The sequence below is a fragment of the Lampetra planeri genome, chromosome 16, assembly GCF_965212315.1.
Source record: "Lampetra planeri chromosome 16, kcLamPlan1.2.h2, whole genome shotgun sequence".
Classification (NCBI taxonomy): Eukaryota; Metazoa; Chordata; class Hyperoartia; order Petromyzontiformes; family Petromyzontidae; genus Lampetra; species Lampetra planeri.
In genome coordinates this window covers 9,940,443-9,966,104 of record NC_136122.1, presented here as the reverse complement: position 1 = coordinate 9,966,104, position 25,662 = coordinate 9,940,443, and the positions used below count along the sequence as shown (strand labels likewise).

Here is a 25,662-nt window from a genome sequence, read left to right as displayed (position 1 = left end):
CTGATCTACAGCCCCCTCCGAGTTGGACACGGCAGGGTCCAGTGAAGGAGCGAGAACTGGGGGCTCACTGCTGCCCCGGCCAGGTGGGGGATCACACGAGCGCGTACTTGGAGGTTTACATGGGGAGGGCAAAAGGGTAAGGGGGGGAGATAATGAACATACCGGGTAGAAAAGCAACGGGCAGAGGGGAAGGGGGTGAACCGGGGGTGGGGGTGAAACTATTTGAAACAATTTTTATTTATTTTAGCAGGCAAGGCACCACTAAGCTACGTAGCTCTTTTTGAGAAGTGACCTGGCCAACGCACAAACGATAGCCCAACGAAGTGGCTTCTTCACGTGGAAATTGATAGCAGCCGAATACTCTGTATGCATCTTGTTTTTAAATACGGAGGAGAAAACCGGTGGGCCCAGAGAAAGGTCCACGCGACTACGGGGAGATCGTGCAAATTCGAAATATACAGCAGGCGAGGTAGTTAACGTCTCACCACCGCAGCTACCTGCGCTTAATTTGGATTTCCAAGTTTGTGGTTTGATGGGTCTCACTCTGGTCACTAAATGCCTGCACGAAAACAAACCATTATATTAAATCTGCTTCCGCACTTAATTTAGATACATTTCAGCCCTAAAAATTAATGCTACCGGTTTGACCGTCGTGTGAGAAATGTTATTCTCAGTGGCAGGTTGAGTGTGGAAGTTAAGCCCTCCCACTGTGTGAAACAGAGAAGCATTGCAGGGATGCAAGCAGTAGTTCTCTGATATCTGCTTTTGTGGGCCATTCTCGAACATGCAGAGCTGCGCTGCTCTGTAATTTAATTTGGCTCTAAAAAGTCTCACTCTACGTACATCCCTTTTGTCAATCAACTGCTTGAGAGTGTGGGTTAGCTAAGGCAGCCAGCATACAAGTGTAAGCATATTACATAAAAGTCCGAACAAAACTATAATTTGAAAAACGCAATTTTTTAAATGTACGTATTTACTATATTTAATTAGGTATCCCAGCACATTAGCGGCTCTCCCTGTTTGCTACCTGTGTGGTCGCTGCCCTGTGCTCGCACAAAGACAAAGATCCACCGTGCAGCCTTAACAATCTATAGGGGCAAGTGCTGTTAGTGTTGCACCTATAAAGGGCGGCATGCCACACGAGGGTGTGGGTGGCCAGCACAACGCCCGACCGCCTTTGTCTCCCCATTGGCGATGTGTACACAACACCAGAACTAATTTCAGACTGAATCGATCAAGAGGAGGCCCAGAACCGGTTCAGATCATTTTCACATGGTGTTGGTGGCCGTGAGCGGGAATCGAACCCCGCTACACTACCGCTCCCCACACGTACCCGCACACACGCGCACACACGCACGCAAACACACGCAAACACATCCCACGCACGCACGCGCACGCGTCACCCACCGATGCAGTCCTTCTTGTTCCAGTGCAGCCTGTAGCCGGCCCAGCAGCGGCAATCAAAGCTGCCTGGAGCATTGACGCACTGCTGCTGGCAGCCGCCGTTGTTGATGCTGCATTCGTCCACGTCTGCGAGACGCCGGACACGAGGGCAACAGCCACGCAACAAATTACTTATCGACCGTTCTTCTGGGAGGCTCGATGAAAGTGATTTGATTTTTTTACAGCTTTCGTTCCATTCTTTCGTATTCTCTTGCCCCCCTTTATTTTTCGAGCAGCTTTCCAGAGAGATGCTTCGCTTGATGGTATCGTAATTCGTTTTTTTCGGAGCTTGAGCTTCGAAAGTACAACAACTATAACTCCCAACCACAACTACTATTTTAAACAACTAAAGATAAGTTTATATTTTTCTTCTCACCGCATAGAATTGTCTCTATTTAGTTTTTTTATCTTCATGAGTACGAATGCGGCGGCGCTTTGATTGTCAGATTTGTGCCAGAAAGGCATCGCGTGTTTACGCAAAATCAAAAGTGAATTAACTTGACAATCGTTACAAAGCGAGAATTCGTGCCGACGGCCTGCAGAGAAACATTTTATTTTCCCGCAGCGTAGGTTTTTCGTGAATATGGGAGCGGTGGCGCCCTAGTTAGCAGACGATGCTGTAACACCAGCAACCTGTGTTCAATTCCTGGCCAAGGCTAACATCGGCAATCAGTGATATCTAAATCAGCGGTGGGCCATACTTATCACCAACACGCCACTGACAAGCGTGTTGAAGTATGGTCTAACAACCACCATGACCAACACGACATGGGGAGGCCTTCATCTAACGTTATATTTTTTAATTGTATAACATTTTCTGAGAATGAGAGACTGTACTCCATAATAGATAATTGTAACAACTTAATATTACGCTTACGATACAGCTCTCGCCTGTGTACTCGCTGTTCAAGGATTAGTGCATCGTCGTTGGATGTGATCGGGCGGAACTACGACAATTTTAAACTTTAGGGGCTGCCTTGCCAGTGCTGCTCAGCCATAAGTCCAGACCAAAATATCTCACCACTGATAATCATTAACAGCACCTTGTAACGCAATAAAAGCATATGCAGCGGTAGGCCGACGTTTCGGACTATGCCACTTCTTCAAGCACAGAGAGGCATGGCAGCCAGATTGAATTATTTATACTCAGTTCTTCAATTCCAGCTGAAAACCGTCCGGAATGAAACATACATATTGATTACTTCGTCTTCATAATTGTATTTTGGTATTTATATACATATGTGAACATGAGCATACGATTCTAAAAATATATGGTACAAAAATATAGATGTATCTTCTTGGTTCTTTCGGTGAAGTCACGTGGAAGGGAAGTAATAAAATAATAAAAATAAAACATAATAAAATTAAATAATAATATTATTATAATATTTTTTTATTTTATTACTTCCCTTCTACGTGACTTTTCCGAAAGAACCAAGAAGATGAATCCCTGCAGTCACGAAAACTTTAAATCGAAATATAGGTTTATTATAGACAGGTGTACTTTGTAATCTAGTGGTAGTGCCTTACGCTTACGCCAGGCCAACATTAGCAGCATTCGGGATAAAAACATTTTATCGGGTGTGAATTTAACCGGTGCCTACAGCCGAGACTGGCACTTTAACGGCACGGCACACCGCGCAGAAACGGCAAGTTAAGAGCGACAGAAGATTCTACGTCCAGCGTAGCGCTTGTGCCCCCGCCGCCCTCCGTCTCATCGCCTCCCGGTCGCCTGAAGCCCACGGTGACGCAACGGCGCAGTCGGTCAGCGGGGGCCTGGACATCAGCGGCGAGCTTTTACCTCCGCAGTGCGTGAGCGCGTAGAGCGTGTAGCCACGATCGCAGCGGCACTCGAAGCTGCCGGGGTAGTTGATGCACGTGTGATCGCACGCGCGGTCAAACGAGCACTCGTCGATATCTGCGTGCAAGGGAAACACACCGGAGAAGCACAAGGGACGGGATGGGACGGTGGTGGGGGGGGGGGTTGGGAAATGGAAATATTGCGGATGAAAATCCTAACGCGGGTAGAAAGGAATCCAACGCTGAGGATTTCCACACACCTGTGTTGTTCTACGATGGATTTCGGAGTTGCATGCACAAGGTAGAGGTGCATAGGTAAAGGTGAAATTGTCAACATCACTCTGGGTGGAAGGGCCTCTGTGAAGTGAGCTCTTGGAGAGCCCCTCCACAGGGTGTTTTGGCCTATTCTTCCACACTGGGCAGAAGAGGTTGGAAGAGGTTGGAGTACCCGCACTTTACCTCACCACAAGCGACCCGCACCAGTGTTCCCCACACCTCCGATTAGCACGGTCGGCCACGTACGGTGCGAAAGAAGTTCAACACGTACCATGACATTGTTTCGACCGCCGTGCCACGATATCAAATCGAAGCGGCGGCCTCTGCATTGCAAGTGCAGTGCGCGAACCGCCACACGGCGGCCGCGTCCCAATCAACGGGGGGCCGAACGGAATCGCCTCGTGAACCACCGCCGCACGCTCCAAACATTCGTCGGAGGCTTTTGATCCTCCGCTGTGCAAGGTCTTCGCTGTGCAAAGCATACAGTGCGTGCACACTCGCACGCAACGCACGCCTACTTTGCACACTCGCCTGGGAACAAAGCCCGGCTGAATGTTTACAGTGACCTAGATTTTTTTTCGCTACAACTTTTCAAAAAGAGTACGACGTCAGGCAGGAATTCCGCGCGAAACGATGCCCGTGCAGAGCCACTCCAACGGGAATCCTGGGATGTCTTTTTTTCCCGTTCCCCGTGTGCCCGCACGTGGCAACTGTGCATGCTGAACCACGGCGAACCCCTCCGTAGCATTAAGAGAACGCCAGGACAAGTGCTGTTAGTGATTATCAATTCAGGCTGGCACAGCATGCGAGGAGACTTTGCAGCCAGAAGCACGCCCCACCATATGTACAGGCTCCCAGTGCTGCTATCCATGATAAGACTCATCATCATCAGCCATTGTGTATCCACTGCTGGATGAAGGCTCTCGACATCGTCCCCATCCCTGCTGATATCTTCCATCTCGCGCCTGCACAAGGACGGATCTCATTGCTTCATCTCCACAGTGGTTGTGCCCTCTGCTTTAGCTGCCCATCCCATGACGAGTCTCATCATATTAACATGAGGTGCTCGTTCTAGGCCGCATTCACCATGACGTGCATGGTCAGGGATTGAGCCCAGGTCACCGAGATTGCAGCGCAGTGTGCCAACCACTGTGCCACAACATCCACACGTGCAATGGCTAAAACTCCCTGCATACCTATATCGCCTGCTCGGGCAGGCGCTGTTAGCGAACACCTATGAAGGTTGACACGGTGCACGACGGTGTGGTGTGGCAATCACCTGGCTGCCTTTGTATCCACGTTGCTGATGTACACGCACAGAATCAGGTACGCATTTAAGATCGAGTTGACCAAGTGGAGGCCCGGAACAAGTTATGTTACCGCTTTGCCACTGATGTTAGTCATGGCCGGGAATCAAACTCAAGTTTCATGGGCTCGTGGTGCAGTGGGGGGGGGGGGGGTTGGAAAAAAAAACTGAAATAAATAATAAATGAAATCGGGCATCTATTTTAAATGATTTCCAAAATGTCAACGCCGAAAATATTTTGTAAGAAATCCGCAGGGGATCTTGGCACACGGTTGCTAAATGTGGTGGTGGCGTGCCACTCTGCGGACGCTAAACCAACAACACAGAGAGAGGGGGGGGGGGGGCAGCAGCAGCCACGAATGTGCCCAAGCGAGGCCTCGGGGGCACCGGGCGACGAAGAGGAACGGGAGACATTGGTGGACCGGGTATGGCCGAGGGTGGCCACCCATCCTGGTTTTCTCAGGATCATCCTCTTTTCTCAGAGAGGTCACAGTCCTGGGAAATCTGTTTGCCTTGACCAGGACATTTAACGTTAAAAGTTGTGGGGTTTTTGTTGTTTTGGTACGTGTACTTATTCCTTCTTCCCGTGATATGTTCCGTATTTTTTTTTTGCACCTCAGAGGCGGTAACCCTTGCCAGACCCGGGCCATCACTCGAGCTGCCACCTATCCTTCCTTTTCCAAGATTGCCCTCTTATTGAGGAAGCTGCTGCTCCATGTGATCCTTAAGCCTTCCCGGGGACCAAACCACCGGCCCGGCAAAGGTTGCGCACGGACGGCGTTTGCCAGATGGCAGGGAACCCCATTAAAGCACTCCTCCAAATGAAGCGGTGCGCTGATTGCCAAAGCTGAACGAGTCAATTGCCTGATTTAACGTCAAGACCGTTAACCACATCGCACAAACAATTGGAAATCCTCCAAAGGCAGGCGAGCGCGCGGGGCGCTGCCCAAGAGCTGTCAGCGCACCACTTTCATTCCCGCTTCACACTGTGACGTCGTTGCTCACACTATTTTCGTTTTTATTTATTTCCTTCGCCAGAGAAGTAGGAATGCGCTAATGGAGCAACGTCAGCCAGCAGAGCACTTTAACCAATCTATCTTAGAACTTGCGTAACGCCGACTCGGTGATTGGCCATCGATGCCAAATTTAGAAGCATTGTTGCCCCAACAAAAGCTCTGTCTGAATAAGACGCTGTACCACGGTTACGCCGTGATGATCCACAGCACCACCGTCGCACGGACACTGACATCTTCACATTGTCTTCGCATTGCTTGCGACGCTACACACGTAACTCAGTGACGGGGACCATTGGTACAACTGCACCAAGTCGAGATAAATATAAACCCTGTAGCTACTTGCTCATGGTCACTGCTGGTGGAAGGATCTCCGATAGAAGGAGCTCCAAAGAGACCCCTTGGGAGGGTATTTGGCCTACTCTTCCACGCTGGTCAGACGTCTCGGACGAGCTGCGAGCACCCATAGGGTTTAAGGAGAATGCTGAAAAGAAGCGAGGATTGAAAATAATGACAAATGAAGCACTATTACAAAGATAAATGCAAAGCTGTAAACTTATAAAGGTAAAAGCAATCATCATCAGCCTTGATCTAGCCACTGCTAGATGCAGATCTCCCAAAGCTGTTTCCATTACTCATGGTCTGGCAACAACAATCCATCTAATGCCAGCACACAAACTGATTTCATCACTCCATCTCCACAGTGGGTGTATTAGCGTGTGTGTTCCCTCATTTAGCAGTAATTCTGTTATTAGTCTCCACCATTTCTTCTCAAGACGTGTCTTGCCCATGTCCACCTAATTTTGATAGGGAATGTTTTTTTTGGGCGATATTAATGAGATAAGAACAGGGCTGCTTGGCGAACTTGTTCATTACTAGTACGATTCATGGAGACAAAGGTGTGAGTACCCAACACACACATTGAGGTGGATTGGTTCACAAGGGAACCTGCAACGTGTGACAAGAGAGAGACGAGGGACAGCAAGAGATGGAAATCCACGGCTGTTGATTAGGGGTGAGACGTGATGATGATGATGATGATGTGGTGGTGGTAAGAGAATGAATCTCGACAACGCAGCACCACCTTCTAAGGATGCCACCTCTGATGTACAAAGTACCAGGTGGTGTCATCGGAAGAAGAATACCTCACGATCCCGCGAGTGGAGAGAACTACGTTTAGACGCGCTGGCGAGAGCGGTGTTTAATTCCACAACTGCCAAGGAGTATTATCGGCACTTCAAGTTTCAGCCCTTTGCACCTGTGCTCAGGGACTGTGTAAAAACAGAAGGTCAGGCGACAGGTTTGATCAAGTTGCCATTTGCTGGGTGACTGCAACACTGCTCAAAAAGCCCAACGGTCAGCATTCCCAAAAAAAAATGCGGGAAACGATCTGGGAGTGTGTGCCAGAGGTCGCAAACGGGTTTTGATTCCTTACCCGTACCCGGCCGCACCAGGGTCGCAAATGGGTACCCGTACCCGTACCCGTACCCGGCCGGGTACGGTTACCCGTTCCCTACCCGTACCCTACCCGAAATGAGTGACAAACGGTTACTCACCAGTGACTCACGGCCTACCCGTACCCGTACCTGGCCGCACCAGGGTCGCAAACGGCTACCCGTACTCGTACCCGGCCGGGTACGGGTAGCCGGGTATCGGGGTAGGGTACGGGTATCGGGTACCCGGTTGCGACCTCTGGTGTGTGCGCTGCACATCGCTTGCCGTGTTGTGCAGCGCTGCAGTGTGGTATTTACCTGCACTTCAGAAATGTACGAAACGGGTTGAGTGAAAAATGAGGGGGATTAGAGAAGACTCCTCTTTTTTTGGACAGTAATCCACAAGGTCTGGTAATATCACCATTCCCCCCCACTCCTCCATCAGACTATCTGGAAGACATCAGCCATCGTCTATAATTGGGTTACATCGATTTAACGGAATTCATTAATCATTTATGCCCCAAGTTGTTACTTTTCGGTGGCCAGTATTTTGGATGTTGCTTCATTGAAGATAGAGATGAAACAAACAGAAAATGGCCGATATGTGATTTATAGAAGGTACCTGACTTTGGAGAAATAACAGCACTAAAAAAAAGTACTCAACTTTAAGTGCTTTTCGAATAACTTTTTCAAAGTAACCATATTTAGCAAATCCATAGAAGATGTATACAACATGTCTGCTAATATTAATACGTGTATTAGAAGCATTAGCATGTTGCAATGGCGATGTGATGTTGCCATTAGTCATGATAATTAAAATAATAATGCCCTTTGTGTACCCAAGGAAGCCTAAATGAGTCTTGAATATCTTTTTCAGTATGGTCCTACGTTCAGAAATTTGGCCAATGCCAATAAACCAGTATCTGATTTCGTGTGAAAATAAATTCATCAGAGATTCCTGAGATACCAAAAAAAACATCACACATACGAAGGGGGGGGGGGGTCACACCTAAAGATCTGCACCAAAAAAAAACACGACTGCCATGCTCTGCTGAAAACCTCACAACCCAAGCCTGCAATGCTTATGACTCCCAGGCACTATCTCATCAAATGACTAACTAGGCTCACACCTGCTTATCTTCCGAGCTCTGACGAGCTTGAGCACTGCCAAGGCTGATTTGTCGATAGGGCGAATGTAAGCTGAACGATTGGAATGCATTGGGGAAGAAACTAAGAGTAAGCACCGACTTAGAATTCTGGGTGAAAATGATTAAACTTAACAGGGTCAATCTTTAGCAATGCAATACATTACAAAAGAAACGAAGAGTAAGCACTGACTTAGAATTCTGGGTGAAAATTATTAAACTTAAGTGGGTCAATCTTTAGCAATGCAATAAATTACAAAAGATCAAATCTCAGCGCTGTAATTGATCGGACAATATCAGCCACATTCTGGCCAGTCAGTGCAGGGTAAGCCCCTCATCCCTCCATGGTAAACAGAATGGACCTGGTCAGTGTCACTGGGTGAGAAGTCAACAGTGATGTTTTTTCTTCTTCTCCTGTGAATAGACCGATCATCACCAGAGGAATGTGGAAATTTCACCAACAGCTCAGAACTACCAATCGATACGGGTGTTGTGCAGTGCATGCTGAAGCACGGCCGTGGCTTCCACGACGATCCACCGAGAGGAACAATCGTCACGAGAAGTCGACGGGAAGGGGGACAGTGGAGCGGTTGAGCATTTGTCCGCACCCTGGAGGAGCTGTGCAACTGCGAGGGACGGCGGATCACACGAGCGTCGCGAAACACCGAGACGCCATTCGCTGGCGTGCCAGGAGAATGTGGCACAGTAAATGTGTAACTCCGCTTGTTCCGTGTTCATGGGGATAGAGTGTTGCACCCTAGCACGTGGGGTTAATGTTCCCCCGGTGCACCAGTTTTCCTCAATGCGTCAACACTCGTTAATCGGCTGATTACATCTTCATGTATAGGGGACTGCAGAGCTTGGGAGGAGCTAGGCGATGGCTCGACATGTGGCTGCGTTTCGATTTAAAGCTTTCGTGACTGCAGGGATTCATCTTCTTGATTCTTTCGGTAAAGTCACGTAGAAGGGAAATAATAAAGTAATAAAAATGAAACATAATAATAAATATAATTCTCACGACGTTTCGGCCACAACGCAAGCAGCCGTCCTCAGGTGAAGAACAGGTCTGACGGGAAGACAGCGTCTGAATGACGCTGTCTTCCCGTTTGTCTTCCCGACAGCCCTGTTCTTCACCTTAGGACGGCTGCTTGCGTTGTGGCCGAAACGTCGTGAGAATGATTTTATTATGTTTTATTTTTATCATTTTATTATTTCCCTTCTACGTGACTTTACCGAAAGAACCAAGAAGATGTGGCTGCCTTTCCTATTTGTGGTTCTTACCTATGCCTCTGAGTCTCCCTCTGAGTCTTGGAGAGTGAGCTATGCTGCGCAGCACGTTACATATTCTCAGGTTTTTTCGGTAAAGTCACGTAGGTAAAAACATTAAAATTAATGAAAGTAAAATAAAACAAAACAAAATAATGAATTTTATTTTGTTTTGTTTTATTTTACTTTCATTAATTTTAATGTTTTTACCTACGTGACTTTACCGAAAAAACCTGAGAATATGAATCATTGCAGTCACGAAAGCTTCAAATCTAGAAGCACGTTACAAGTTTAAGTTCTTATAAATGACAATTATGCCGGTGACCTGAGTAAGATTCCCAGCCACGGCCAACGTCAGTGGTGAGTGATATCTGAACTCGTCCTGGGCTCCCTCCTTCACCAACCTGCACGGACCAGCGTGGTGATGTGTGGCCAAATACCCGCCATGGGCAACACGGCATAGGAAAACGTTCATAGACAAAAGGCTGTAATTAATTTTAACAATTTAATAAGGGTGTAACAACAGTTCGTTTATTGATTCTTCTAGCTCATGATATGTCTTATTTAATCGCACATGCAAGATTTTATATTTTTCAATTCACGTGGAAGGGATTCATGTCACCCTCTGCAGCTATTAGAGGCTGCTACATTTACTACTATTTTATGAATCAATCCGTGAAAATAATGCGATTATAACCCCGCGCCCCCGATTAGCACGGTTGGTTACGTACGGCGCGAAAGAAGTTCAACATACGTACGAATTACAACCCTGAATATTGTAATGGCACTGTTACCCATAAATGTATTAATTCATTATTTCATACTTTGCTAAGGACAGGTGGGGGCTACAAAAAGATGCGGTCATTTGCACACTCGGCGTGGAATTATTTACTCATGGGGAGGAGAAAAGTACAACAACAACAACAAACACACGAACACAAACATTTTGCCACTTTTCCTCTCAAACCGGCTGCTGTTATTGTCAAACGTTCTATTGGGGCTGACATATTTGGAGTCGACGCAACTTGCCGAGGGTTGCTTTAGATTTGGTTCGTGTCAAATCTGATTTCTTACAATAATAACCCAGAGAACACGGCCTTGGCAACTCCGAGGAAAGGCCAAAAGCAAGCCACGTGTGTTCGACCAATCCGCTTTGCTTTTCCATGATCGGCGCTACGGCTTGCCAACTGTGTACTTAGGTACTTGAAATTTATCACTCCGCTTGAAAGACGACGTAAAGAAACGTAGCGCCGCACATTTTTTTATTTTCTTCCTTAAGTATAAATTGGTAATTTTTCAAACGTATCCAAATTCCCCGCGCCTAAATATGTCCGAACAAGTAGTCCACAGGCCGGCCGAAACAATCCAGATTCGGGAAAAAGTTACGGTGTTTTTTTTACATCACCATGGACAATAATCTGCATGAGCCAAAGCTGTTCTATTAGTCAAAAAACTGGCGTCCTTAAGTCCCCTGAAGGTGCACACGCACAGGGCTGTTTACCCGCTTGCACATCAGGGGCTTCTCTCCTCACAACGTTGTCACCTCGAACTGGTTCAGTGCCCCCCCCCCCCCCCCCCTCATGCTGCCATCTAAACTAAACGATTTTTTGTATTTTACCAGGTAAGGCCCTCTGTGCTATATAGGTCTTTTTCAGAAGCAACCTGGCCACAAATGATAGCTAAATGAAGTGGATCATCGCGTGGACATGTACAGCAGCCAAATATTATGAACGCACGTCGTTTCTAAATGTGGAGAGAAAAACCGGTGGGCCCCGAGGAAAATCCACGTGACCATGGTGAGAGAGACGCGCAAACTCCAAATATACAGCAGGTGTCAGGGTCAGGATGGAACCCGCGACCTCCTGTATACCAGGCGAGATAGTTAACATATCCTAGCCACCGTGGCGCCCTGCCACGTGAGGCACTACGTCTTCCAAGGCATGTTTGCAAATTTACCGGGTCCCCGACTCTGGTCCAACGGCACAAATATTTGACCAAACATTCAATGGGGAGCGGGACGTAGGGAGGGCAGCTTGGTAGCCATAGAAACGGGTTTTGTGCGGTGTAAAGGCGAAGTTGAGAAATCGAATATGCGTCACACGTCAAGAAAATGAGTCGAGGCGACGTGCTCCTTTTGCCATTTGCAATTATTTTTTCTTACGATAATCGTTTCATGGAAGCGGTGAACACATCGCACGAGAGTGTTCCTGGAGTGAGCTGTAGCCAAACGGACGCACGCACCCAGCAGCTTACAGCGGCAAAGGTCATCGTCATCATCAACACGATCCATGGCCAGATCGCCCGCATGTTTCCGCTGCACATCTCGTCATATGTTCCCACTTTCTTCTGCCTTGTGCCAATATGCTCGAGTAGATAGTGGCACATATTTCTTATGTCGTTAAGCCATTTCTCTGTTAGGTCTTCCTCTCATTCCGGTTCCTGGTTAAGGTGCACAGCCTTGCAAGTCGCTTGCTCATTTCACTGTTCGTGGCAGTCCCTCCACAACGGGGAAACTTAACGGAGCCCCCCGAAGAGATGATTTTGGCCTCCTCTTCCACGCTGGCCAGACATCGTGGACGAGCTTTGGCACGGCCTGTCCATCAATGCACCGTGGCGTACTTGATTTGGGCAAGGCGGGGCGTTTGAATGAACTCACAACCATTTGTTTCAACTGCCGCGCAGGAAGATCGAATTGAAACGATGACCTTTCGCACTGCAAGCTCAGCGCGCTCTCCGCTACCCAACAGCGGCGTGATGAAATCCGGCGGCGCCAAATCTGCTGCGAGCGGCGCACGCCGAAAGGTATCGATGATTCAACAATCACAAGGATGGGTCTAAACTGCGTTCGCTGAAGATGAACGGATACACGGATAAAAAAAAGGAAAGGAGAACGTCAGACAGGGTGACGTCGACGCCGAGAGAGACGGGGAAAGGGGATGAAGGAAGCTGGCTAATTAAAGTGGGCGCACTGATTAAACCGCGTCGAGAAAAATCGATCGCGCAACAAAATCAGGGAGGGGTGGAGAGAATGTACGACTTAAATCAAGGCAGAAAAAGGTGGAGTAGGCAGTGGGGTCATGCAGTTTCGCTCAAATTTGGACTTAAGAGGCCAGCCTGGGCCAGACCGGGCCGGCCAAGACAGCTAACCACGACGCTGCCGAGATAGAGAGGGCACCAGGGATGGGAGGGAGGTGGGAGGAGGAGGAGGGGGGTGGGTGGGTGAAGTGGGGTAAAGAAAAGAGGGGTCGAGTCCCTTTGAGCTCCGGGTTGCGGGCTTGTTTGTTTTAAAACAAGAGGGGGGGGGAGTGCAGCGCCTCTCCAGGCGCCCCGTGAACCTTGTGAGCCGAGCCAGATGCACGGCGCACAATAGGAGGCCAATCTCGCTGGGTAAATCACCTTAACCCCCGCCTGCACTACGGCACCACCCTTCCCCTCCACCCCGTTCCATCCCCCATCCCCCCACCCCCGTCACCACCTCCACTTCTAGTTCACCAGTCTTTAACGAACAGCACAGCGGCAGCGCTTTCGGTATCCGTCTTCAGGCGTGTTTAAAACACACGTGTGCGCTAAGGCATGGCATGGGCTGAATGGAGGGGGGGGTGGTCAGAGGGGGGGTCGGAAATCCGGCTCATTGGAGCATCACCTACGATTTTTTTTAGATGTTTTTTTCTTTCTTTCTTTCAAAGCGCCGTGCCGAGTGAAAGGAGGCCCGGTGTGCGCGCGTTCTCACGCGGCACGAGCCGAAGAGAGACGCGCCGGGCCGTGCGTGCGCGTCCGTGTCTGTGCGTCCGTGTCCGTGTGTGCGCGCGCGCTCACCGCCACAGGCTTTCAACTCTGAAGTGCACGTTTACCCAGAATGCGCGCTTAAATAAAAGGGGGAGAAAAAAACCCCCCACCGGCGCACGTGCAATTGCCCAGTCTGCGTGTGTCTCTTTGTCTCTGCGTCTTTGGGTTTGCGGGGGGAGGGGGGGTAGTGCGGCGGTTATCGAGCTGCGCTACGAACCCGGCGGCCCCGAGTTCGATTGTTGCTCATGACGATTATCCCAACCGGTTCTGGGCCCCCACCCCCCAGGTCGACTCAGTCTTAAATGAGTACCTGGTGTGGTGTGTAAACATCAGCACGGGGAGGTAAGGTGCCGGCCACCCAACCCTCATGTGCCGTTCCGGCCGTCATAGGCACTTGCCAACTGCACTTGCACCAACAGTTTGTTAAGACTGTACGGGGGTTCTTCGTGTGCACGTGTGCGAATAAATGAGATAAAATATTTTTTAATGTATTATATTTTTGATCTGTCTAAACCAAATAGGTGGCTTTTAGCTTAACTGCTATTGCAGTCGCGCCAGTATTTCACCAATAATGAAAAAAAATTTCATACTATATATGTTTCCTAAGAAGAAAATCAAATCAAAGATCAACACTCAATAGGAGTACACTACTTTCCTTTCTCAACCCAACTCCGCTGACCGAGTAGCACAGTTGGTCAACAGCTCCACTCACAAGGTCACAAGTTCAAGTCTCAACCCGTCCCATCATCTCCCTTGGGTCAATAAAATAAGCACTGTTCTGTGGGAAGTGGCTCACCGATGTATTCCTCTGGCATATGGCTAGATTGTGTGTGAAAAGATAAACTTGAATATTGAGGCTCATGAGCGGGAGATAGGAACTTGCACGCGGTCCTACTGTTAATGCATACTGCTGCATGCCTAACTAATAACCCATCACCTTAGCCACTGGATCCCGACAGGTTATTTGTCCGATGCATTAACTCTGCCCCATCACATTAATGTGGAATTTCCTACACTGGCTTTGGGCGATAAACAGGAGATTGGTGCCAGAAAACACTTTGACACTTTATTATTGACCTTTTTTTCCTACTCCCCAACAACCACCACCACCACCACCTCCTACCACTTATCCGTGCTGCGCAGCCATAGAATGTTCTGGCTCAAGTTGATGCATGAAAGGGACACATAACTTAACCGGTGCGCAAGTCTCAAAAGAATGGAAATAAGTTGGCTTTTTTTTGCCAAGGATACCCTGGATATGCTTAAGAGAATTGATGGGGTTGAATGTTAGATAAAGATCGGAAACAACCATTTTAGCAGAAAAAAGCTTTGCTGGGTCATGAAAGGAATGAGCGGGGAAGTCCGAACGCACATAAATCTAAACTACAGACACGTCCCCCGGGCGTTTATACAACTAGTAGCCATTTGACTGTATAGTTCATGATGGATAACCGATCAGGTGGTCGCGAGCACACGCGGCTTCAATCAGTGCCACGGGAAACACCGCCAACGTTCGCAGGTGAGAAGACACCGAGGGGGCGGGGGGTGGGCAAGCGCCGTATGGTAGAGTGCTCACACAACATTTACTCAGGCATCAATGCTGCTGGCAGCGCAATGCCTTGCGCACTGGACTTGGAATCCAGAGGACAGCGGTTCGATTCAATCCCCATTTGGCACGGCAATTGAAACAACGGTGCCAGTTTCTTAATTCCACCCTCCCCCCTCCTTCCCCCCCACTCCCACCGCAGTTAACAAATCACGCGTGGTGGGATAAAGTGTGGGTACTCCGACCTCTTCCAAGATGTTTGACCACCGTAGAGGAGTAGGCCAAATGCCCTCTTAGAGAGGCTCCCTAGAACTCCCTCTAGTGGAGGCCCTTCGGCCAGCAGTGGCGTGAGCAAACAATCGCAGGGGCCGCTCCTTTTGCCTTGATACCCTTGTGCGCTGGTGCGCGCCTGCCATTCAGCACTCTGGAGGGGGCTTGGCCAGGAGATGGAAGCATAGCAGCAGCTGAAATCCACCTGTGTGGAGCTTTGAACGCAATCCCCTGCGCATGCGCGGGGTTTCTCTGCCTACTTGGCTTCCGTAAACACGCCGGAACACTCATTGACGATAGTGGCCAAACGTGCAGGAGCCTCCTGAAAACTAGTACTGGGTCAAGACCCGAATGAGGCTTTTTCTGGATAGAAGTATCATTATGCTGACTGATGTCATAAAACACGTCGCCAATTTAGCATTGAAGCCCAAAATAATAAACATTTTAATCTTTACTGATAAGCTTACAAAGCTGTCGTGGATAAACAAAGGGCATAATGATGATGTTGTCCAGCAGCGTTCTCAGTGACACACGTAGGGTAAAGGTGCAGGTCTGAAATTACTTGCTCACTCCACAGAGCAGTGTTCTTCATTGCAAGGGCCACGGGCCACTTGGTGGCACCCCTTGCATGTGGTGTGGCGACCCTCACACCGCTGATGTGGCCACCCTCTGAAAATTGGTGAGGAACACTGGGCTCGAGTGTACTTTGGCCAACTCATTCACGCTGGCCAGACATCCCAGGAAAGGTGGGAGCAATCACACCATACCCCACCATCGTTTCACCTGCCACGCCGGGAGATCAAACCGGTGGTGGCCTCAATAATCACTGTTCCATCACGGCAGCATCCCTTCGTGACTGGTAGCAACGGTGAAAAGTATAATGAATCATCTACTTGTGTGTGTGTGTATATATACGTGCTGCTGAATGGAGTGGTTCTCTGCCAGGCCTCTCACACTGGGCCACTTAAAAACCATGTCCTTATTGAGGACGGCATGAAAGGAGTGGCGGTGAGGAGCAGGGAGAGTAGGGTGCCGGCAGCACCCGCAGTGCCTTGTGTGCCGACGTGGTCCCATCGCTCGCGCGACAGCTCTCTCTCCCCATCTCCCCCCCCTGCCCCCTCCCAGCACCCCCCTTGCCCCCCCCTTCCACACTGGCGGGCCCCTATCTGCCGACCGAATGGCAGCCCTAATGAATACGCTCCCGCTCGTGCGTCAGTCACGGCAACGCGCCGCTTGACAGCTCGTCCGTGGGATATCCGCAGTCACGGTTACGCTGGCGCACACGGCGAAAGACACTGGCATACAGGACGCTCCGATTTCACAACTTTTGATCGATGCCTTTCGTCCCAAACACCCCCCCCCCGCCCCCCATCTTCGTTCGCTGGGAGTTCCTGTGCGGCGATGGATGCACGCACGTCTTTGTTCTGCCGAGACCACCAGGTAGCTGCCACGCTTCGTACCGGAGGGCAAGGTAAAGAAGGGAAAAAAGGGTGCAGCCCTTGCAAGCTCTTGCCAATGCCGATACTGGTGGAAGGGCCTCCACTAGCAGCAGCTCCTGAGAGCCCATCTCGGCGGTGGTTTTGGCCTAAGCATCCATGCAGGCCCAGACTTCTCGGAAGAGTTTGGCACCACGGTGGCGAGACGTTAACTCCCTCGCCTGGTATGAAGGAGGTCGTGGGTTCAATCTCGACCCTGACGCCTGCTGTATATGTGGAGATTGCATTTTTCTCTCCCGATGTTCACGTCGATTTTTCTCCAGGTCCTTCGGTTTCTGCCTTCACGTTCAGAAACGTGCATTTAGTATGTTTTGCTACCCTATATTTCCACATGATAAACCACTTGGTTGAGCTTTCATTTGTGGCCAGGTCGCTTCTGAAAAAGAGCTACATAGCTCAGTAGGCCTTACCTGGTAAAATAAAACTAGTTTAGTTTTAAATCGAGTTGGAAGTAAGCCAACTTTGCCGCACCAACACACGTGACCTCTCCAAACCATGAGTCGTTGTTGAACCCACGTATACTGCTGGGTTGGAGAGAGGCGGTGGGACTTGAAGAAACGTGCTCCCAATCTGCTTCAGCTGCCGCTTCGTGATGTTGAACTGGCGACGTCGAGATTGCAAGTCCAGTGCACTAACCGTTAGACCCGCGGCAGCTTCCCGAGAGCAAAGTATGTATGTCAAAAATATATAGTCATACTTTCTACCATTTCAAGTTGGTTGTTTGAAAACAGAATGCCGGCATTATACACACGGTATGGTGATGTTACGTGACATGCAAGGCACGGTGAGAGGACCAATCCAATGGCCATAATTGTGCCTTTGATGTCTAAAAATCACCTTTGCGTGTATTATTATGACTCTTCTTTGATTTCCAGCCTGAAATGAAATTTCTGTCCGAAGAGTTTCCCATCATTTAGGGAAAGTGTCAGAGTTGGCTTAAACAAAAGCAAGTAGCTCATGCATCAAGTGCATACTTTACGCGCTATCTCTGTGGATACGCCCTTCACTATATGTTGCGTGTGGACCAGAGGTCACTCTGAAGGGATCTCCAGAGGCAGCTCTTTGATATTCGCCTCCGTGGGCTGTTTTCTAACACGCAAGGGCTACGTTGAATGCTTTGTCTCGGGACATGACACCGATAGTGCAATTGGGGATGAAATTGGTGGGGGGGGGGGGGGACGGTAACAAAATATTAAAATAAAAAGCACAACACAGAGTGTTATTCAATTCGTTCTGACACCGGCTTCCTCAAAATGATTTCATGGGCGATGCGGTGATGCATTTTTGGAATAGCTTGGTCATGCTGCACACGAGGAGCTAACGCTCTCCTTGATGTTTAAAAGTGATGACTTTTGCAGAGGAAGATTGAATAAAAAAACACGTAAAAATAAGTTGATCCATGTGAACCCTCCTAATAATAAAAATCGAGAAGTTAGGTATAATGACATCATAGCTGGGCGGTGGTGGATGCACGCCTTTAATCCAGCACTGTGGAGGTGACGTTGAGGTGCCAATTCCTGGCCAGCCAGGAGAAGGCGACACAGCAAATGTGGACTCCATCTGTTCCATCTGCATGGGATAGGATGGTGGGGTTTCTCCTGGTGCTCTGATTTCCTCCAACACGTATAAAACATAATTTATTGGTTTACATCTGATGACACAGAGAACCGCAGAGCTTGGGGAATTATTGGCACCCTCCGCCTGGCTCCCTTCACACTTGCCTGTGGTTCCTCGTACCTCTGGTGAGTCGCTCTGCGCAGCTCGTCACGAGTTGAAATTATAATTAGTGTCGTCATTATCATTCATCCACAGCCACGTTCAATTCCACTGCTTGTTGTAGGATTGCCCACGTCGTGCCATCCCGCGCGACTCTTTCGACGGCACAAACTACACCGCTACGTAAACTGACCCAGAATCAGAATCTTTATTTATCCTGGAGAAATCCGATGAGCTATGAGACTCTTTTTCACCGATCGATCACCCCCCCCCACCCCCAGGATTTGTCCTCTTGGTTACTCTCTCCTTTGGGCTGCCAATCTGTAAGAAGGTCTTGTCCATCAGCCCACTGTCTCACTTCTAGCCACGTGTCCTGCCCAGGCCCAATTTGGCATTTCCTGACAGTTAGTGTGACGCCTGCACGCTGCTTTGTCATCCTGATCCAGGTGCTGCACTCATTTCTCAGCTGAAATTCAGGGCACACGTATCTCCGTGCTTCTCTCCTCCATTTTCAGATTCGTTTTCATTGTCAATTTCTGATCCGTGTACAAGAGTCGGTAATGTACACCGATTTAAATGGAACAACATGACCTCGTGGCTTGAGCCGTATGCCATGGTACTGCAACGTGCCTCATTTACACGTTATTTTATAAGGATCTTGGCCTTGTAACTTTGAGTTGCACATTAGCCAAGAACGTACTGGTTTTATATATATTTTTTGACAAATGAATGACTGCAGTGTTTGGATGGTGAAATAAATAGCAGTGCTGGCTCAAACAAATATGAACGAGCGAAGACAATAACTCAAACACACAGGCTGAGAGTCATTATTTTCATTGTTTGTATCTGACTGCTGGTGTGTCTGTGTTGTTATGTGTCCTGGCCAAACCCCATTTGGCGGAGCCAGGAGACTGAATCCTTGCCCTCGGGGCTCCTCCAGAAACAACAAAAAACCACTCCGTGTGTTCGAACGCTCACTGCGGAGGAAAGGCTGCCACTCCTCTGTCGGGAGCTGGACCGGTACCGACTGGATCTCTGTGGTATTCAGGTTTTCCGGTGGACCGGCCCTGGCTCCTGCCACCATGAGGGGTGGACAGTCCTCTTCTCGGGGAAGGAGACTGCCAAAAAACAGGGAGTGGCTCTTATTCTGAACAAAATAATGAAGGGGGCGTGGGAGTGTGGTGGTGAGGTGTGGGAAGCTGTAAGCCCCAGGCTACTTTGGGCTCGCCTTCCTATCAACCATAGGTGATGAGTGGTGGTCGTGGGTACTTATGCCCCCACTGAAGACGAACATCCGTGTAGGGATGCAGGCAAGGCCGATGAGTCAGATGCCTTCTATGACCTCCTGTCACAGGTGCTAGCTAAAGTTGCACCTCGGGATAGAGTCATCTTGTTGGGTGACTTCAATGCCCGAGTTGGTCATGATGCTGGTACCTGGTCTGGAGTAATTGGAAGGCATGGGCCAGATCAGCTCAATAACAACGACAGGAGGCTGCTAAATTTTTGTGCAGCCCATGGGCTTGTAATTACCAACACGCTATTCCGGCATCGGCGCATCCACACAACATCATGGATGCATGCCGGGTCCCAGCAAGAACATATGCTGGACAACATTGTGACGGAACAGCAGATGCGGGCCCATGTCCACCAGGACCTACCGTGGAGCTGATCTGCCCACTGACCATCAACTTGTCATCTGTAAGATGTGCCTGCCATTCTTCCACTCAAGTGGTGGGTGTACACCCAGGACCCCATTCAAACCCTTAGCGGCATGGTCTCAGCTAGCTCATGAAAGTTGCAAGCGAGAATTTTATCATCGCTTGCGGCTGGGGTTGGCATCGTCTCCCACTCCTCCTGATGTCGAGGGGAAATGGGTGAGGTTTAGGACTGTGGCTCATGCAGCTGCAATGGCTGCTTTGGGTACACGGTCCAGACCTTCCCAGAGACACTGGCTGACAGAGGAGGTGTTCAAGCTGGCTGAGAAAAAGCAACAGGCCTACTCTCATCAGCTACAGCATCCCACATCGGAGAATGAGGAGGCTTACCGCAGCCTTCGCTCGGAGGTTCGGAGAGCCGTGAGGTGCTGCAAGGATGGGTGGTGGTCGCGGGTTGCTGAGGAGATAGAGTCTGCCTCAATGGCCCGTGATCACAAATCGCTCTTTAATTCCATAAAAAAGTAACCTGCAGCGCCACACCTATTAACATCATTAGGGGAAAGAACGGTGATCCAATCTCTGACCCCCAGGAACAGGTTTGCAGATTTGCTGAGCATTTCTGTGAGGTCCTGGGGGAGGGGATATCCCTCAGCCTGGATAACGTGGGACAAAGTGGGGATGATACTGCCGAGGCTGCGGTGCCTCAAATATTGGAAGAAGTCACACCCTGTGAGTGGTTGGCTGAGGTGCCATCTGTTGAGGAAGTACTGAAGGCGATCCAGAGTCTGAGACCAGGAAAGGCACCAGGCAGAGATGATCTCCCAAGCGAAATGCTGAGGGAGGGTGGCGTTTGTGCACAGACTGCCCTATATGACATCATAACAACAGTCTGGACCACTGGATGGGTTCCGCAGGACTGGAAGGATGCCCTGGTGGTACTCCTCCTTAAGAAGGGGGACCGCACAGACTGCAACAACTACAGGGGCATCTCACTCCTCAGTGTGCCGGGAAAGGTCCTGGCAAGGATTATTCTACATCGCCTTGCTAGGCACACTGAGGAGAGGCTTGCGGAGCCCCAATGTGGTTTCAGGAAAGGGCGGTCCTGCACAGATGCCATATTTTCTGTCCGTCTGTTACAGCAGAGGTGTAGGGAATTCCAACAAGACCTACATCTCTGCTTTATTGACCTAGTCAATACCTATGATACCATCAGTAGGTTTGTGCTCTGGGTTGTTCTTCGTGATTTCAGAGTCCCTGAACCTCTGCTCACGATCATTAATGATCTTCATGATGGTGAGCGGGTCCAGGTAAAACTAGGTGGCCGGAAGTCGGAGCCATTCCCTGTACACTTTGGGGTGCGACAGGGATGTACTATGGCTCCCACATTATTTAACATCTATTTCGACCACGTAGTTCTTGAAGCCTTCAATAGCTGACCGGCTCTGGTTTAACAGCAGAGGTCTCACTCCAAATCAGTCGAGCGGCATTATCTTTTCATCAGTTGCGTAACACTATGTGGAAGCTACCTGGTCTGTCGCTCCGCACAAAGCTTCAGGTCTTCTCGGCCACAGTCATTCCCTCTCTTCTCTACTCTTGCGAAACGTAGATCCACCTAATGGAACATCTTCGCCGGTTGGAAACATTTAGGCTGGCCTGCCTACGATCCATCCTGGGTTTAACCAGGCTGGATTGTGTGTGGAGCTCACAAATCCTTGAAAGATCTGGACAAAGTCCCATCGGTGAGCTCCTCCGGCAGGCAAGACTGCATTGGCTGGGCCATGTAGCCCGCATGCCCAGTCCCCGCATGCCTAAACAGCTTTTGTTCGGCCGGATCGAGGGGGCTAAACGGGCGTGGCACGGGCTAGAGAGAGATGGAGTGATGTGGTACAGGAGGATGTGGAGCTGAGTGGACTTGCCGATGACTGGTACCAGCAGTGTCAAGATCGGCCTCTGTGGAGGAGGCTCATGAAGGACGTTACTGGGCAGTTGGAGGCAGTCACCCTCCAACAACAACGGAGGGCGGAGGAGTGATGCTAACAACAATGAGCGGAGCGCCGGGTGGCTAAAGCACAGCAAGTTGGTACAGTTGGGGGCAGAGGTGGTGTATCAGCCAGGCGTCTCATTCAGTCGACCTGTGGCATCTGGGTCCGCCCCATGACCTCCTACCAGCGGGTGTTCGACACTTCACGTGGCCTCAGGGTGCACATAGCCTGGCACAAGCGTCGTGGTGATGTCACCACCACTTAGTGGCAAATGGCGGTTGTTGTTGTGTATGTGTGGGACTGGTAGTATCGTAATTCGCACACTGTGTTCCGAACCCATTCCCACTGAAAACCAACATCGGTGACCGATATGTTAACTGGTTCTAGGCCTTCCCGAGGTCAACTTAGCCTTTAATGAGTACTTGGTGCAATGTGTAAACATCAGCATTGGGGAGACAAAGGCGGCCGGGCATGGTGTACATGTGCATTCACGTGCGTGCCTGCGCACGCGCGTTCATTCTCGCTGGTGCATGCGCACGTGTGTATTCACGTGCATGCGCTGGTGCATGTGTACGTGTGTGTTCAAGTTACCATAGCAACACCCTTGGCACATTTGCTTTCTGGGAAGGCAAGACAAATAGCATCACACTGACCTCTCTCCAAGTAAGTTTTTTTGTTCCTCCTTTGGCCAAATGAGAGCACTAGCTTCTGAAAATGCAACATCAATTGGCTTTCACTCTTTTTTTGAAAGTGCTGACTGTTGAAAGATCCCATGTGCAGAACGTTTTTTTGACGGCCTGAGCCCCACTTGCCAGAGGATATTAGCGCATTCGTGCACACTGAGACACTGTCCCGAAGCACTGGGGCAGGATTGACACCAACTCACCCATGACTCCGGGCAGCCTATTAAACGAAAAGGTAAGGGAAAGTGGAAATTGCTGGACGAGAGGATGCAGGGTCACGGCCTTGTGCACACTGACGTGCTGCACTGGGCCCTGGGCATGACGCAGCCATCACCCTGAAAAACAATCGTCTAAATATTTTCTTAAGCAACGACCCGGGAAATAATAACGAGGGCAATTCGGTGAACTCGGACTGCGGTCCTATAAAAGGGGTGATAACCATCCATTCTCGCTCTTTCGGATCAGATAGAGAGCCAGTTCTGCTAAATAAAAAATAAGAATGCCATAATGGCCCTGTATTTATCCAGGAAAGCCTCCCCTGAGTCTCAAGACTCTTTCATTCAGGATGTTTGGCCAATGTCATTTACACGTCGTTTGGCTTCATATGGGAGAAAAACTGGAGAGTCAAGAGAAAAGCTACACACACGAGAGGAAAAGGCACTCAAAAGCTTGCGCGGATAGATGCAAGAATCCATGACCGTACTGCCAACCCAAGCCAATCACATTTGATAATCCAAATACGGCACAGGCTCAACCTTGCTTGGCCTCGGAGTGCTAACCAGACTGGCACTGCTCAGATGTGCCAGTGGAAAAGGGGTATTGGCATGACTCACCAGGCATGTGTAGGTAGCGAATAGGTGGAGTAACCCTACAAGTGCTTTGTGAGCAGTGGCGAGGGGTACAAGGCACGTGTAGGTTTATGAATGGGTGGAGTAACCCTGCAAGTGCTTTGTGAGCAGTGGCTAGGGGTACAAGGCACGTGTAGGTTCATGAATGGGTGGAGTAACCCTGCAAGTGCTTTGTGTGCAGTGGCTGAGTGCACAAAGCGCGTGCAGGTTAGCGAACGGCACAATTACCTTGGCAGGAACGTTCGTCCGTCAGGAGCTTGTAGCCCTTCTGGCAGCTGCACTCGAAGCTGCCCACTGTGTTCCGGCAGACGTGGTCACAGCCACCATTGCCCAGCTGACATTCATCAATGTCTGTGTGGCGAAACAGCACCGTTGTGAAAATCAATACCCATAAGTGTAAAAATAAATCAAATGAATCACTTTGCATTCGGAGCGAACCGCGTGATATTTGTTTTAAGGCGTACGTCATCTTCTGGTGCTTTTCATAAAATGCAATACGGTAACGTAACGCGGTACGCGTGTTAAAGATCATTCTTATATACCTGTCTACCTGGCACTCATCCATGTAAATTATTTAATCCAGCGTAGCCATCAGCTGCATTCAAGTGCTTGCACAACCGCGAGAGACGTAGCGGACGTTAATTGACATAAAAATGCAGCCGATTACATCTGCCGCTGTGCACAGCAGCAGCAGCAACAGCGCGACGAACTTAAGGCTCGGCACCTGGGTCCGTAATACACTGGCAGTCGGGTGCATCAATCTTGCAGCCGAAATATATGGATGGGACCAGAGAGCACTCGGGCATTCAGTGATGAGAATAGAGGAACAGGACAGCATGGCCACTGATTGATGAGGCCTTTATCTGGCACTCGACCGACAAGCCCTTCATTATAATTTTCAACTCTAACCTCGAATGCATATTTAAAGCTCCTCACAGCTGTGTACGTATTGCGGAGGCAGTGACCGATGGCAGACTTTGCCTGAACTCTGACGGCTCTGGCGTCGTGCTCCACAAGAGGTGAATTAATTGTGTTCACCGATGAGGCGGATTACTATTTATGTCCGTTTTAAAGCACGGGGCTTTTGGATATTTTGAACTCGAGGTTAACCCTGCCCTGTGAGTCAACGCACATTATTAACCTCCAGGCTATAACATTGTGGGACCTGAATTAGAAAAAAATGGGATTCGAGATTATTTGTCATTAGCATTGACTGGACTATATTTGTGCCATGATTGTGATTTAGAGCAATCAATCACAATTCACTTTCTTCCCTAAAATATATTTTAAAAACATGATAAATAAGCCATTCGTGGTGAAAATAAATGAGCACATATATTGACACGACAAAAATCACGACACACTCGATATCATCCAGAGTGGCATTGCAGCACGAACATGTTTCAGCTACAAAAGTGTGGGACAGATAAACAATGCGTAATACGCCACTCCTTGTTCTGGTGTTGAAAAATCACTACGAAGCCACTAAGAAGAACATTTCTGCTGAACGCTGCTGTTACTTTGAGTGTGCTGAGCTGTTTTTTTTGGTTTGGCCAGCACTGCCGCATTACAAAGTTGATAGCTTTGCGAAAATGTCAGCAGTATCGTTAGAACAGATGTTCCGCTCATGAAACCCTTTGTCAAACAACACTGATAACTAAAACATGAAGTAACAGCCATCAGAGGATATTCGAAAATGATTTCATGTCAACTTTGCTTGCAAACTACCAACAAGCCGGTGGAAATGCGTGACACGTGCGACTTTGAGGTCGGCCAAAACGGCCGTTAAAACGAGTGCACGACACAACATTTTTGACGAACAAAAATACGTAACAGTTACAAATATCGTTGTGAAGTTGCGTGAGACAAAGCACATTTTGCCGATTGTTAAAAAAAATTGATGATATTTCGTGAAGCCAGGCGTTCGTTTCTTTGGATTTCCCTCTCGCTCGTCCTTCGTTATTACACGCTAAGGTCAGAGGAGATAAAATCATGAGC

The 25,662-nt window shown here is 49.2% G+C and overlaps 1 protein-coding gene across 5 annotated transcripts in view; it reads right to left on the bottom strand.

Annotated features, from left to right (window-relative positions):
* SCUBE1 (signal peptide, CUB domain and EGF like domain containing 1) overlaps positions 1 to 25,662 on the bottom strand; it is a 178,984-nt gene that overhangs the window by 41,973 nt on the left and 111,349 nt on the right. For all 5 annotated transcript variants that reach the window (XM_078601518.1, XM_078601519.1, XM_078601522.1 and 2 more), the window contains 3 exons: positions 23,893 to 24,015; positions 3,245 to 3,361; positions 1,408 to 1,530 (listed from right to left, as the gene is read on the bottom strand). In XM_078601518.1, coding sequence (XP_078457644.1) covers positions 1,408 to 1,530; positions 3,245 to 3,361; positions 23,893 to 24,015 — 363 coding nt within the window. The remainder of the gene's footprint in view (positions 1 to 1,407; positions 1,531 to 3,244; positions 3,362 to 23,892; positions 24,016 to 25,662) is intronic.